This window comes from Marasmius oreades, chromosome 6 (assembly GCF_018924745.1).
Source record: "Marasmius oreades isolate 03SP1 chromosome 6, whole genome shotgun sequence".
In the NCBI taxonomy this organism is placed as follows: domain Eukaryota; kingdom Fungi; phylum Basidiomycota; class Agaricomycetes; order Agaricales; family Marasmiaceae; genus Marasmius; species Marasmius oreades.
Genome location: NC_057328.1, coordinates 1,061,506 through 1,074,411, shown reverse-complemented (window position 1 = coordinate 1,074,411; position 12,906 = coordinate 1,061,506). Strand labels below are relative to the sequence as shown.

Here is a 12,906-nt window from a genome sequence, read left to right as displayed (position 1 = left end):
ATCGAACATGATCCGGAGACTTAAAAGATGTACCGCCGTGCAGTAAACCAGCTCGCCTTTCGGGTTTCTTGGGATGGTAAAGGACAAATGGTATGAAAAGAACATGGAAAAGAAGGGGGATCATGGCCGAAAGTTTGGGGTTGGTGCAGACTGTAGCCGAGGACATCAGTGTCGGTGAACGTGCGTTCCGAAGCCTATACGTAGCTAGACCTAATGACTGAACGCCGTAAGGGAATCTGAGTGCATGTATCAGACCAGCAGATGGAAAAATGGAGAACTGACTGATCATGAATGGAAATGGGGATAAGTAGATAATATCACGTGGCGTTGCGGTTATTTTGATTGTGGCTCCTGATTGCAACAGATTTGGCCAGCGTCGCTGTTGGCAACATCCTGCTCAACTTCTCGCTCATCCTCTCTTCTCTTCGTCGTCGACGTCCGTAACGAGTTCTACAGCTCGACGTTCAAAGGTATCTTTCCTTTTTCTTTTTCTTTGTACTTCTTGGTTCTGGTAATAATGAAAGAAACCGCTAGCATTCTGGTCATTGGCAAGGTTGATGGCCGTGCTCGCTCCTCCAGATTGGCAGCATAATACGATGGATACAACAACGACTTCAACGACTTCAAGACAACAACGCTCATCGCCAGCCAATAACGACCGCGACCAAACTTCCAGCCAACTCCAGAATCCACAGCACCAGCAGGTACCCTACAGCTTCCAGCAACAACCACAAGGGCAATGGGCACCCTCCATAGCAGCTCAGCCGTTCTATCCTTCCTTTTACCAAAACCACCAGCAGAGTGCAGCAGGATTTCCTCAGCAAGCTTCCCCGTATTACGATCCAGCGTCGAATCCGCAGCTAGCACAATGGGCATATCAGCAGATGGTATTCAATGCCCAACAGGCTTTTTTACCACCGGGTTCTTCGCGAGGCTCACCATCCTCGTCGAGCCCCCACGATTATTTCACTCAAAATCAAATGGGAATCGGTGTGGGGAGTCATGGCATGTTCAGTACATTTCCGTCCGGCACTCCACCACCTCCCCAACATCAACAAAATGGAGGAGGTCAGCAACAACCATACCCAGGTTTCCATCCTTATCGGAGGCCAGTGAGACAAAGTTCCTCAATGAGCCAAGGGTCTTACACGTTTCCGGAAGGCAGCGGAAGCAATAACAATGACTGGCGCCCTCCTTACGCACGCCCAGAAGCCTCTGGTTCATCAAGCTCAGTAAACTCTACTCACAGTCAACGCCAAAGGACTGATAGCAATCAGAGTGGAAGAGGAAGTCAGCATGGACATGGAAGTGCTAACGGCAGTATACGTGGTAGATCCTCGGGAGGAGGAAATTCGCCGGTGGGCGGTGGAAGCACTAATAAACATCCCCAGTCGTCGTCACATTCACGGCCTTCAGCGCCTCAACAACAACACTCACATACGCACGCTCGTTCCAGCAGTCCAGGCAAGAACCTACCACACCCTAACCCCCCACATCACCGGAACCTTTCCGCTTCCTCGAACACTAGCTCATCGTCTGTTGTTCGGTCGTCCTCCGCCACTGCAACTCCTTCTTCGCAATCTCCCCCTACCTCCTCCTCGTCTGCATCGCCCTCTGGCTCTGCTTCGTCGACTTCCTCCCCATCGTCGAGCTCATCAACGACACCTAATTCTTCTTCCTCGTCGATAACGACAACTCCCACATTACCTCGTCCAGTACGACCGTCACCTCTTTCGCAAGGCACCACATCCTTCCATGCTACCTCTTCCGCGGAAAAGCGTATGTCTAGAGATGATACCGATCTAGCTATGATGCGTGATGAGGTTGTTAGTGATCGCCTTAAAAGCGGTCTTAAAGGACGTTTACGACGTGCTTTGACATTTGGCACAACTGCGTCAACAGGTATCAATGAAGAGAACGAGATAGTGGATGATGACGATGAGAGCATCAAGGCTTCGAGATTTACCAAATCAAAATCTCCCTTGACGAGGCCAAGCACTGATTCGGCACTCTCGCAGGAGTCTGGAAACACTGTCCAAACATCCTCTACTCCACTCAATCCCACAACTTCCAATCTATCCAGCACCAGCACCCCGTCCCCGTCCCCTGGCCCGCCTCCTGCCCAGAAGAAACGTGGACGCGCCGCGTCTCTTTTCAATTCAAGACTGAATGCGAGCACGGATAACATCAGTTTGAGCAGTACGGTGTCGAGTGCGAGTGTCATGATAAGGAAGCTTGGCAGTATGGGGAAATTGGCTCGGAGGAATTCGTTGGCCGGGATAACGAGTCTGTTCAAGGATAAGAAGAAGAAGGAAGATGTCGTCGCAGAAGATGAAGACACTGGATTGAGTTCATCTGAAACTGATGATAAGAAGAAAAAGAAGAAAAAGGAAAAAGAAAAGGAGAAGAAGGGTACGACGGCAAAAGCAACAGTATCTGAGGCTTCGGTTTCCCATGTTACTGCTGAACTGGACCGTGGAAGCAACTCTGGGGAATGGAACGCGGTTGAGCTCGCTGGTCTGAGTCCTGCGGCAAAGTTGGCGAGACAGCATACCTTGAAGTCGAACGCTGAGGCTGCGGCGAAGGAACGGGAGAGGATACAAAAGGAGAAGGAGGAGAAGGAACATGAGGCTACTGCAGCGGCAGCAGCAAAGGCAAAGGCGAACCAAGCGAACGCTAATGGAGGAGGAGTGCCGGCATGGGATAGAGGAACTCACAATCGGTCACCGGTGAAGGGAGGTGGAAATGTGCGAGTGAACGAGGACGGGACAAGAGTTGTTGTTGAGGATGAGGATGAGGAAGACTGGAGTGAGGATGGACACGGACGTGGCACACAGCAAACATATCAACCTGGAGGACCTGCTGGATGGGACGACGATGGTGACGATGATGATTGGGACGGCGAGGATGAGGAAGACGTTACGATACGAATAGGCGTGGACCGAGTCGATTTGAACAACGCTACCTCAGGGCACGTCGGGGGCGATTGGGGAGAACCAGAGGAAATGGAAGTCTGGGCCACGGATGTGAGACGAAGCGCCGAGAGAACCAGAACGCCTAACAAGGGCATCCTAAAATGTATGTATTGCATCCGATTTTCATTTCTTTCTTCCACGTTCTCTATGACCTCCATGCAAAGATCTTCTTTCCTTTTTTTTCAACCTCTCGCGTGTCGCTTACCTTTGACCTCCGCAGACGCGGTAAACTACGACCAACATGTCTACCTTGCCGACGCCATTCATCCTAAACAACCCACACGAGTCAGATCAAACAGTTACAATGCCCATCCTTCGCAACAGGGTGAGCTAGGACCGCTCGCCAGGATACCTTCACCTGATCCCGACCACATAGACGGCTTACATCGACATGGAAGCCATTCCAGTGGTGGACATGGTGCGGTTCTGCAACCAGGTTCGACAGTACCTTCACTACCCCCGTTATCCTTCGATAGTTCGCCCATAAAGGCGAACATGGATGCACCCCGTAAGTTGCTATTGGTTATTTATACATCTGGTAGTCGTTTTGTTCAACTTTCTGCAGAAAAACCCATGTTCAGCCATCCCAACTCATCTGCTCCTGCACTGTCCCTATCCACACCATCGAACCCCCCGACGCTAACCCACCGTTCAGCTACGGCGCCCAGCAAGCGCTTAGCGTTCGCTAATAATTTGTCCGTTTATGATACATTCAGCTCGAGTGTGTATGACAGGAGGAGTGAACCTGCTACTTGGAGTCGACTGACCCCTGCTCTGGCGCAGAGAATCAAGGAGGAGCTTAACAGCTACAAGATGGAAGAAATGGAAGTTCATGCTGCGAGCAGAATTCAGTAAGTTCTTAATGTCTATACTCTGCACGCTCGATCTAATTGTGATGAAAAGCACACAATTTTTCGTTTGATCCCCCCTCAATCTCATACCCGTCAAGCCCCGCCGGCGGAGGTTGACCTCTCATACGGATTTGCAATTGCCATCTGTTGTCCATCAATGTTGCTGTAAGAATCCCCCAGCGTCCAGTGTCGTCGTCCCGGTAGGAAGGAACTGCTGATTTGAATGTTTTTCTCCCGCTTACATCTGTTTCTTTTGAATTCCCGAATATCTTTCTGACGCCTATACCTCCTACCTATGTCTGATACATACACTATCAAAGACGGTTTTTGCTCTCCACAAAAAGTTACCCCTATTCGCATTCATATCATGTGTCTTCATGCGTACTGTACATAACGTTTCCCTCCTTTTTACCGCTTTCTTTCTTCTTTTTCTTCGAGCTGTTTTACCGCGGCTCCCATAAAATGTTGTTTTGGGCAACGGCCCCCTCCCTCTTTCCCCCGCTCTTTCCACACATTAAATCTATCATAAAGTTTTATTCCTTCAAGTTTTCTCCTGATTTCTGAATCTCAACAAGTTTTGACTCCTGCAAAGCTACTCATGTCACATATTCACACTCTTTCGTTGTTCACTCTCATTCACATGTCACTAGTTTCATTTTCGTTTCTCATGTTCATACAACACACAGCATATCATTCGTTAACGACATTGACATGAACCAAATATCGACTCCTCCCCTCCCCTCACTTCGCTCGCTTCTCTCAAGTTTGTACCTATCTTTGTGGTTGCTGGTTGCTACTGTACACTAGATCGGATCAAAACTTGGAAGATGTTGTGATATTCTTGATTCAAGCAGATCCTCAGACTGTTCCGTGCACTGAATTATCAATGTGTAGCGGTTGTGGCGGACTACTCAGGGGCATCCGCCCATTTGCGCCCATGGTCAAATTACATTTATTAATGAACCCCTCTGAGAGCTTGTCTTTCATTCTTTTATCAGACTCGTAATGCCATAAAGCACGTTCAGGACGACTACGTATTTCAAGCTAAATGATTGTGATTTCAATACAACAAGGAGTACATACCATCAAGATACCCCAGTCAAACCCCAATGTTTTATATGGCCACGTGCCATGGTCCATCAATCACTGTCCAATGGGAATGGTAATACCCGGAGCAGAAATAAAGTCACAACGCTTCGTCAGAGCTGTCGAGCAGAGTGCTGTTCCGAGTCTGCCTCGTTCCGCGTAGGATCAGACCCGCCGCCCGCCATGCGAACAATGCTACACATGTTAGTTCCCGACGCTTCAGTCGGTGCCACGGGTAATCGATAATCTCTCAGCACGACATTGTTGCAGATACTTACCGCTAGCTATCATGTCATTAGTTGACTGGCTTGAAATACTGAATCATTACACGTCGTCTCCCGCTCCCGTCGGGAGAGTGGGGGTTAGGCGGCACGTGGGAGTGTACCTGAACCCCCATTTTTATGCATCTCCCGCACTCACCTCGTTCCAATCCATGAAGCTGAAGTTTCGCTGGCTGAAAGCCACAGAGCTTGGTGGATATCGCTCGTCAAAGATGGGTGGGATGTGACACAATCTATAATGTACCAATCGATCACCTGGTCAAGTCCTTGATCCCCGAGGTTCTTGACCCTTTTTTCTTGGTGAGAACAGGCTAAATAGGTAGGTTATGTAAAGTATTGATGGATATATTGATTGATACTTACATATAGATCAAACCAGTCGGTTGACAGAAACTTCTTTCATCCCCGGTTTTCAACTCGGGCTCCAAAACTTGACTGCGACTCAACCGTAGTCGCGCTGTCCTTCGAATGACTGAGCAGGGGAAGGGCTGTGGAGACAGTAGCGGGGATGATTTCTCTGATGCTCCCCAGGTTTTTGAACGCCCTACAGGCTTGAAGGGCCTCTACTACCACCCTTTGACCCAAGTGAGTCGTCGAGTACCTCTTCCACCATCACCTTTATCACTCATTCGTTTCCAGATAATCATGCTCGGAATCGTATGCTTCATGTGCCCAGGTTGGTTACTTCTTGCGAATGATTGACGAATGATTTCTCAACCCTTTGTTCAAGGCCTCTTCAATGCGATTAACGGCCTAGGCGCCGCTGGAAGACTTGATCCGACCACCAGTTCCAACTCAAACACTGCTCTTTACTCGACATTTGGTGTCGCCGCATTTTTCGCCGGGTAAGCACCCAAACATGTCCTCCAGTTTCCGGGGACTTGAATGATTCGCAGTTCCATCAATAATGTTCTCGGTTCGAAACTCACTTTACTACTTGGGAGCTTTGGCTATTGTATATACATCGGTTCTTACCTGTGCGTATTCCACTCAAGGCATCGTCTAGCACCACTCAACTTCACACACTATCCGCAGAACTCTTAAACTCCATCCGAATGCGTCTGGTTTTGTTATCGCCGCTGGTACGATTCTTGGGGCTTGCGCTGGAATGCTTTGGTCAGCACAGGGTTCCCTTATGCTTTCGTATCCCACCGAGAAGGAGAAAGGGAGATACATCGCCGTGTTCTGGACCATTTTTAATTTGGGCAGTGTTGTCGGCGCGGCCATTTCATTCGGCGAGAATTTTCATTCATTGGTACGTTTTGTTATTTGTAACAAAGTTTTTGCGACATTTCCTTAATCACGTTATCCATCCTCCGCCAGTCGAATGACGGTAAGCTCTTTGCATTTTTATCCATCGGCGCGGTTGAGTCTTGAAACATTCTGTGGCTAGTGAATACCGGGACCTATGTACGTGGCATCTCATAGACCCTTGTGCGTTTATACCTCATGCCTCTATACTTTTTTTTATAGATTGCCTTTCTGGTGCTGACTGCCATAGGAATCTCGGTACCTACGTTAATGGTATCTCCCGAGAAGATCATTCGAACAGATGGTACTAAGGTCAACATACCTCTACATCCTTCATGGAAAACACAGATATATGGACTCTGGGTCGCATTGAAAACAGATCCTCTCATTGTCCTTCTATTCCCCATGTTTTTCGCCTCTAATTGGTTTTACACCTGGCGTAAGTTCTACCGCACAACTCTTTTTTTTCTACCCCCAATACTTAAAGACGGAGGTGCAGAGTTCAACATGTACAATTGGGCCTTATTCAATATTCGTGCCCGGTCATTGAACAATCTTGTCTATTGGGTATCCCAAATCATCGGCTCCATTCTCATCAGTTTCCTTCTTGACCGGACGTCCCTTTCTCGACGAGTTCGTGCTTTTTCGAGCTGGGCTATACTTTTTGCGATGATTTTTGTCACCCACACTTGGGCGTATTTCTACCAAAAGTGCGGGCTCCTTACTCTACTGAACCTTATCTCGCTTAACTGATTGTTTTTCACAGAGAATATACGCGAGAGACATACGCTGGAGATATGACGAAAATGGACATATACGATAAGGGGTATATACCCCGAGTTTGTTTATATGTTCTCTTTGGAATCCTCGACGCTATGTGGCAAACGACAGCCTATTGGATTATGGGCGCGATGTCTAACGATCCTGCCAAACTGGCTTACTTCGCTGGATTTTGTATGAACTTTTCTTTTTCTCTTCTGTGTCCGCTGTGTATACTTAACAAAAAAACCTTCTTTACTAGACAAATCCCTGCAGTCTGCGGGTGCCGCGGGTGTGTGGCGTGCTGATGCAGTGCAGTTACCGTACGTGCCCTCTCCACATCCTCTTGCCGTCGATCTGTTGCTAACTGAAACTGACTTGACTGACAGGTATATGGGTATATTTATTTCGACGTGGGTTCTGCTCGTAGCAGGACTTTTGTTTGCTTTACCGATGATACATCTCCGAGTAAAAGATCATACTGATTTCGAGGACGAGACGATGTAAGTTTGATTTCTTATTAAATAACTTTCTTTGACAACATCTGAACTCTTCTACCCGGCCTTCATAGTGCACGAATGGATAGATCCGGTCGCGTACTGGACATGGACGAGATATCACTGTCAAATCGTTCGAATCGCCATTACTCGTGAAACGTTGACGTGAACTCACCAACTCTGCGTTTTTTTTTTTTCCGTCATTGTTTACGATCTATATGATGGAGTATTTTATTTATTATGTTGATCTCTAAGTGCTCATTTTGATCTCGTTGTATTGTTAAATCGGGTCTTTTTTAGACTAATGTTGTATCATTTTATCCTCCGTGGCGCGCTACGTTACGTTGTTGCGTTACTTTCGAAAATGCTATCGCCATCCCCATTTTCGGCTGAGTGGTTTTGCCCTTCGGGATTTCTCTGTCCCGCCGGATCTGCCGCCGGACTTTGTGTTTGAACTTTTTACTTTCCTTGAGAACAAGGACTCGGAACGGAATCCGACATCTCTTGACTCCCCTACCCCGACAGTGTGGGTATCGGATAAAGCATGAGCGTAATCTACCATGGACTCGAATTCTTCCTTCCCTGTCACGATGGACTTCCCTTGTTCAACACTGAGTCGATGTTCGTTTCTGGCGCCACAGATAGGTAGCCACGCCCATATGCTTCGATCTGTGTGTTATCTGTACGTCCCTTGTGGTGCCTTCTCTGTTACTCAAAGAAAAAAAGAGCTTTTTCATAAGTAATAATTGATCACAAGCCCTTTATCTACCTTGGTGGGCCCGTATGTAATGGATCTGCCAGGTCTTATTCTGGGGGTCACCGGTCGCCCCCAGCCCGCCCCCAGCACAGCGAAATCAAGAAGGGTCGCCAGTCTACACATTCAGGGTAGATTCGAGGTCCTACCTCGAGAATTTCGCGAAGAAGCAACTCCAGTTTCACGCCCTTTGTAAAAACCAAAGCGTCCCCTCTAGATCTGGAAGTGCTTGAACACGGATTCGGACGGCTTGGACGGCTGAGGGAGAAGTTCCTCACAATTCATTTCTCAAGAACTTACGGTCCTTATGGCTTCTTCGAAAAGTCTTTACCACGGGGTTCCATTAATTTAGAGAAGCTTTGGCATAGAGCACGAAGCCGAAAAGGAGCGCCCCTCGATGATCTATTCCATGCGGTCGGGGTTGAGAATACTCCTTCTTGATACTTACTTAGAATACGGGTTTGAAAGCAAAAGGCGTGAAAATCGCGTTCTAGTCGAGTAAAAGGGCTCTCGTGTCGTTGACCTGCAACGCCCCACAAGTACAGCGACGAGCTAGATAGATCATCCACGTCACTAGAGTAGCCGTTTCTTAGTCTCTAGGCAAAAGCGAGCGAGGTATTATCGTGGGATGCGGTGGTGTGTGGATGGAGCTCCATATACAGGTCATCACTAGATGTCGACACCAACGTCCTGAGATTGAAACGAATAGACTTTATGCCACAGCTACAAGTCAAAACACCCAAAGTTGATTGAGGAGCTTGGAGATGTGGATGATCAAAGAGAAGGGTCAAGCCGTGGACTCTAATAGTAGCCTGTCAAGTTTTGCAGCATGTTTTCTAGGTTAGATACCTAGGTACTTGATCACGTTCCTACAAGCGGAACAGTATTCAATGAAACGCAAGACGTTTGCGGGCTACGAGTTGGTGGGTTGGATCGTTCCCGTTCGCGAGAACCTGAAGCTGCGGCGTCTCAAGTCCTACAAAAAGCATCCAACGTGGTGTAAGTACTTAAAGTATTCCTTCAGGTGGTGTATACGTCCTTTCCGAGTCCTCTCTTGCTGGATTCCACTTGGGTAAAGTTGGTCCTGCGGTTGATGCCCACGTTAAATCCACAAAGAAAAGTTCGATTTCATTACATTTTCCCTGTGTGTTTTCTTGTTGTTTTTCTGTGTTTTTCGTTCGTGACGTATTTGAATATATGCCGCTGTCCAGACAAATAAGAACAGAACCGTGCGATACGAGGCTGTTGGAACATCGTGGGAGTTGAGGATCAAGGAAGTGTGATAACCGGGCGCATGAGCGCCTAATTCCTTTCTTCCCTTCCACAACCTCTGATTTTATCCATCGCCAGGAGCCAATAACTTGCGACACGTTTTGCAACAATGACGCTCATCAAAAGTTGGATGTGGCCCTTGTCGGCTCCTACACCTTCACTGTGTTGAGCTGCAATTAAATCGATCATCAAATCATGGACTAGGATTCAAGAATGCGGGGCAGAATGTAATTTTCCTGGCGGCAAGGTCACTTCAGTTTTTGAGCTAACTTGTACCAGCAGATGATCCAGCTACCTTCTTCTCCAGCCCCTCCACGGCACTGATTCTACTAACGGTGACTCTGTCGGTATTTGACGATATCCGATGGTGAGTCAGCGCAAGTGGTAGTTATAACTTCCGCAGCATCGAGAACTCGGCGGCTTGGAATTCCTAGTGGCCCACCTGATTATTGTTGGATGGTGGTACCGTCGATAATCGATTCTGTCAAGAAGGTTGTAGTGCTCGTTTTTGTATCATGTTCAACCATGTGTATACGAACAACCACTTTCTATCACAAATCTAATTTGAACCTCATAATAGGGCCCATTGTTATCTATTCTACTCCGCTACTGCATCTTCAACCTTCAAGTTCCCGACCAAATAATTCAGGTGCTTTTCGGTTGGATTCAAGGATGGTGAGTATTTGCGAAAAGAATTTCAGCAATGTATCTTGTACTACTCTTTTCTCCGGAATAAACAAGTTTCGTGGTTGTGCTCGAAATAGCCACAGAACTATTTGTGCTAGGTACCCAAGAGCTTTATTATCTACTGCACCGTTGTCTATTTCGATAAACCTTAGCAGCCACAGCCGCACCTAGCGCACCCAATCCCCTTCCCACACGCTGCATTCGGATTGCAATCAGAGTACGTCGAGCACGACAACCATGGCCCAGAGCCATCGCCATCAGCTGTCCAACACCACTTCCCATCGCCAGGGGTGCCACAACTCTTCCAACAGCTTCCTCCTGAACAGCCGTAAGGCGCGTCATAGAAGCACGCTTCATCGCTTCTAGCGGTCAAGGTGCTGGTTGAACTTGTCGCGTTGACATGGTCGAACGGTGCTAGGGATTGCCATGTCTTTCTGCGATCTTCAATGGGATGGTCGGCACATTTACGGATGGTGCCCGCATGGTTGCTCTCGTCGGCTACCATGACACCGAGGGCGCCACATTCTGCAGCGGCATCACTGTTGGGAACGGCGACACAGAGACCCCCAGCGAGCTGGGTGGCGAGGAAGATGATACCAACGGCGAATTTCATCTCTGCAAAGTGTAAATCTGTACGTGCTTGTACGTGAATAGTGGCACGGGATGACCTACCTGAGTGTAAGATATGAGGAGCACTTAGATGGGACTCTAGTTTGTGAAGAATGACACTGTTCAAGCATCTGCTTTTATACCTCGAGATCCACTCACCTTTAGTAAACACGACCTGACAATGGCTGCACTCGCTGGCCACCGCACAGAACTTGTTGGGTACTCCGAGCGGTTAGGCAATGTAAATGGCCCGCGTGGGTGTGGATTAAAGCTCAAGGACCATGCCCGTGCTTACCGTCTGGGCGCGAATATTCGAATTCTAATGTACTAATTATAGAGACACATTACTCTATCAGTGTTCTAATCATGATCCATGCCGGGCCCCGCAGGGCTACAACGCTACAAATTGTTAATTATTAAGGCCACTGCGTGTGTATAGTACCCACCATCATCACAGTCCAAAGGCATAGAACTGACCAAGAGATTCTGTATTGAAGAGCACCGGGCCCCTCTGTGATTTCAGGGTCTAGAACAGTCGTTTCAAGTTCGAAAAAATTGTGGACATACTTAGTGTGAAGCTTGATGTGACAAGATACTTCAAATACTAGAACGAGAGATCCTCACTACTGCGACCGTATTACCGGTCCCCGCACCCCTCGACAGTGGTACCCGGCTAATGTTCCAGGTGTCCGCAAACGTCCCCCGAGAAGGCGAAAGTCAACGGAGAACTTTGGCCGCTCTAGTGTCAATGGCCCCTCCCACCATATCAGGTTGTTCAGAACTTCAGCAAAACTTCACGTTGATCTCTGCCGTCCATTTGCCTCCCCGTCTCAACCGGCTTTCTTTCAAACCATGTATCTCCAGTCAGGCACGACTCCGAACCAATACCCACGATGCCATGATGACCGGGCACCGAGTACTGAGCGCTGAGCATATATGGCACAAGGTCCTCCTGCAACCCTCGCCAGGCTCTGCCTTTCCTGCATCAAATTCACTACAACAGATCCCCATGAACAGCCGCTAAGATGACTAGAGTCTGCGGCACTGCCTCGGCCCGTCGCGAATGCTGAGTCTTGATGAATCCCCAGAAAAGAACCCAGAGACGACCTTGCGATAGAGAGACGCTGCCTATAGTGGGTAAGAATGAGCAGTCCGGACGACCTCGTCCAGGTCTCCGAGGGCCGCATCTTGATGTGAACCCCGGATGCGACCAGTCCGCGGTGAGATAGAGTCACTCCAGAACTATATAGACATTGCGCAGATATGGGGTAAACTTGGGACAGTCGGCTGAGGGTCGTAAATGCTTAGATCGGATATGTCGGGCCCGGAGGAGAAAGCTGGACGTAGAATGACTTTAGAATGTATTTCAACTCAGGCTCACAGCTTCTCTTTTGCCTCCTGATGTGTTCTCATCACCAATTCACAATAATCATGCGGTCTCTGAAAGTGGATTCCATGTCCAGTCACCTCCCACTGCAGTAGTTCCGCTCCTGGTATCGCGTCCCCGAGCCTTAACGAATCCCGGAAAAGCATCAGATCATCGTCTCCACATACAACGATAATTCGAGGAACTGTGGTGCCAATGATTTCAAGACCTCTCGGGACATGTAGTGAGTTAAGGCCGCACAACTCTGAAGAATAGTACCGATGAATTTCTGCTTATGAGTCGTCAGCTCCCGGCGAAGTTCGTCCTGAGGTAACGTTCATGTTAGGGTGTGCCATAGAAAATACAACACAGAAGGTACCTCGGTCTGGACTTGGCGGTTCGTTCTCCGTCTGGAATCGGAAGAGGAAATCTTATCGAGCCATGCAACGGGGAACAGCATCTCCATTACAACATCAACCTTCTTCTCGAGTGTAGTCGCGATGACAATGCTGGGTCAG

General features: G+C 48.3%; 4 protein-coding genes across 4 annotated transcripts; 2 read left to right on the top strand and 2 right to left on the bottom strand.

Moving 5' to 3' along the window:
• Positions 1 to 364: 364 nt before the first annotated feature.
• E1B28_009743 (uncharacterized protein) lies at positions 365 to 4,667 on the top strand (the record flags this gene model as incomplete). Its single annotated transcript, XM_043154656.1, has 5 exons — positions 365 to 470; positions 535 to 3,078; positions 3,196 to 3,483; positions 3,541 to 3,826; positions 3,879 to 4,667. Coding segments are annotated over 5 exons (3,243 nt in total), but the record flags the coding sequence as incomplete, so codon positions are not given.
• Positions 4,668 to 5,319: 652 nt separating this feature from the next.
• On the top strand, positions 5,320 to 8,093 carry E1B28_009742 (uncharacterized protein). Its single transcript, XM_043154655.1, has 14 exons — positions 5,320 to 5,512; positions 5,563 to 5,778; positions 5,833 to 5,869; positions 5,924 to 6,038; positions 6,090 to 6,170; positions 6,229 to 6,448; positions 6,517 to 6,526; positions 6,587 to 6,603; positions 6,667 to 6,883; positions 6,944 to 7,154; positions 7,211 to 7,398; positions 7,466 to 7,526; positions 7,593 to 7,706; positions 7,775 to 8,093. Exons 2-14 carry the CDS (start codon positions 5,662 to 5,664, stop codon positions 7,854 to 7,856), a joined length of 1,470 nt encoding a protein of 489 aa, XP_043007110.1. The 5' UTR covers positions 5,320 to 5,512; positions 5,563 to 5,661; the 3' UTR covers positions 7,857 to 8,093.
• Positions 8,094 to 10,450: 2,357 nt separating this feature from the next.
• E1B28_009741 (uncharacterized protein) lies at positions 10,451 to 11,303 on the bottom strand. The gene is made up of 3 exons (XM_043154654.1): positions 11,182 to 11,303; positions 11,086 to 11,121; positions 10,451 to 11,028 (listed from the first exon to the last, which is right to left on the bottom strand). The coding sequence occupies exon 3, from the start codon at positions 11,024 to 11,026 to the stop codon at positions 10,562 to 10,564; it is 465 nt and encodes a 154-aa protein (XP_043007109.1). The 5' UTR covers positions 11,027 to 11,028; positions 11,086 to 11,121; positions 11,182 to 11,303; the 3' UTR covers positions 10,451 to 10,561.
• A 1,251-nt stretch (positions 11,304 to 12,554) lies between these two features.
• Positions 12,555 to 12,854, bottom strand: E1B28_009740 (uncharacterized protein; the record flags this gene model as incomplete). The annotated part of the gene is made up of 2 exons (XM_043154653.1): positions 12,555 to 12,713; positions 12,768 to 12,854. 2 exons carry the CDS (start codon positions 12,852 to 12,854, stop codon positions 12,555 to 12,557), a joined length of 246 nt encoding a protein of 81 aa, XP_043007108.1.
• Between the last annotated feature and the right edge of the window lie 52 nt (positions 12,855 to 12,906).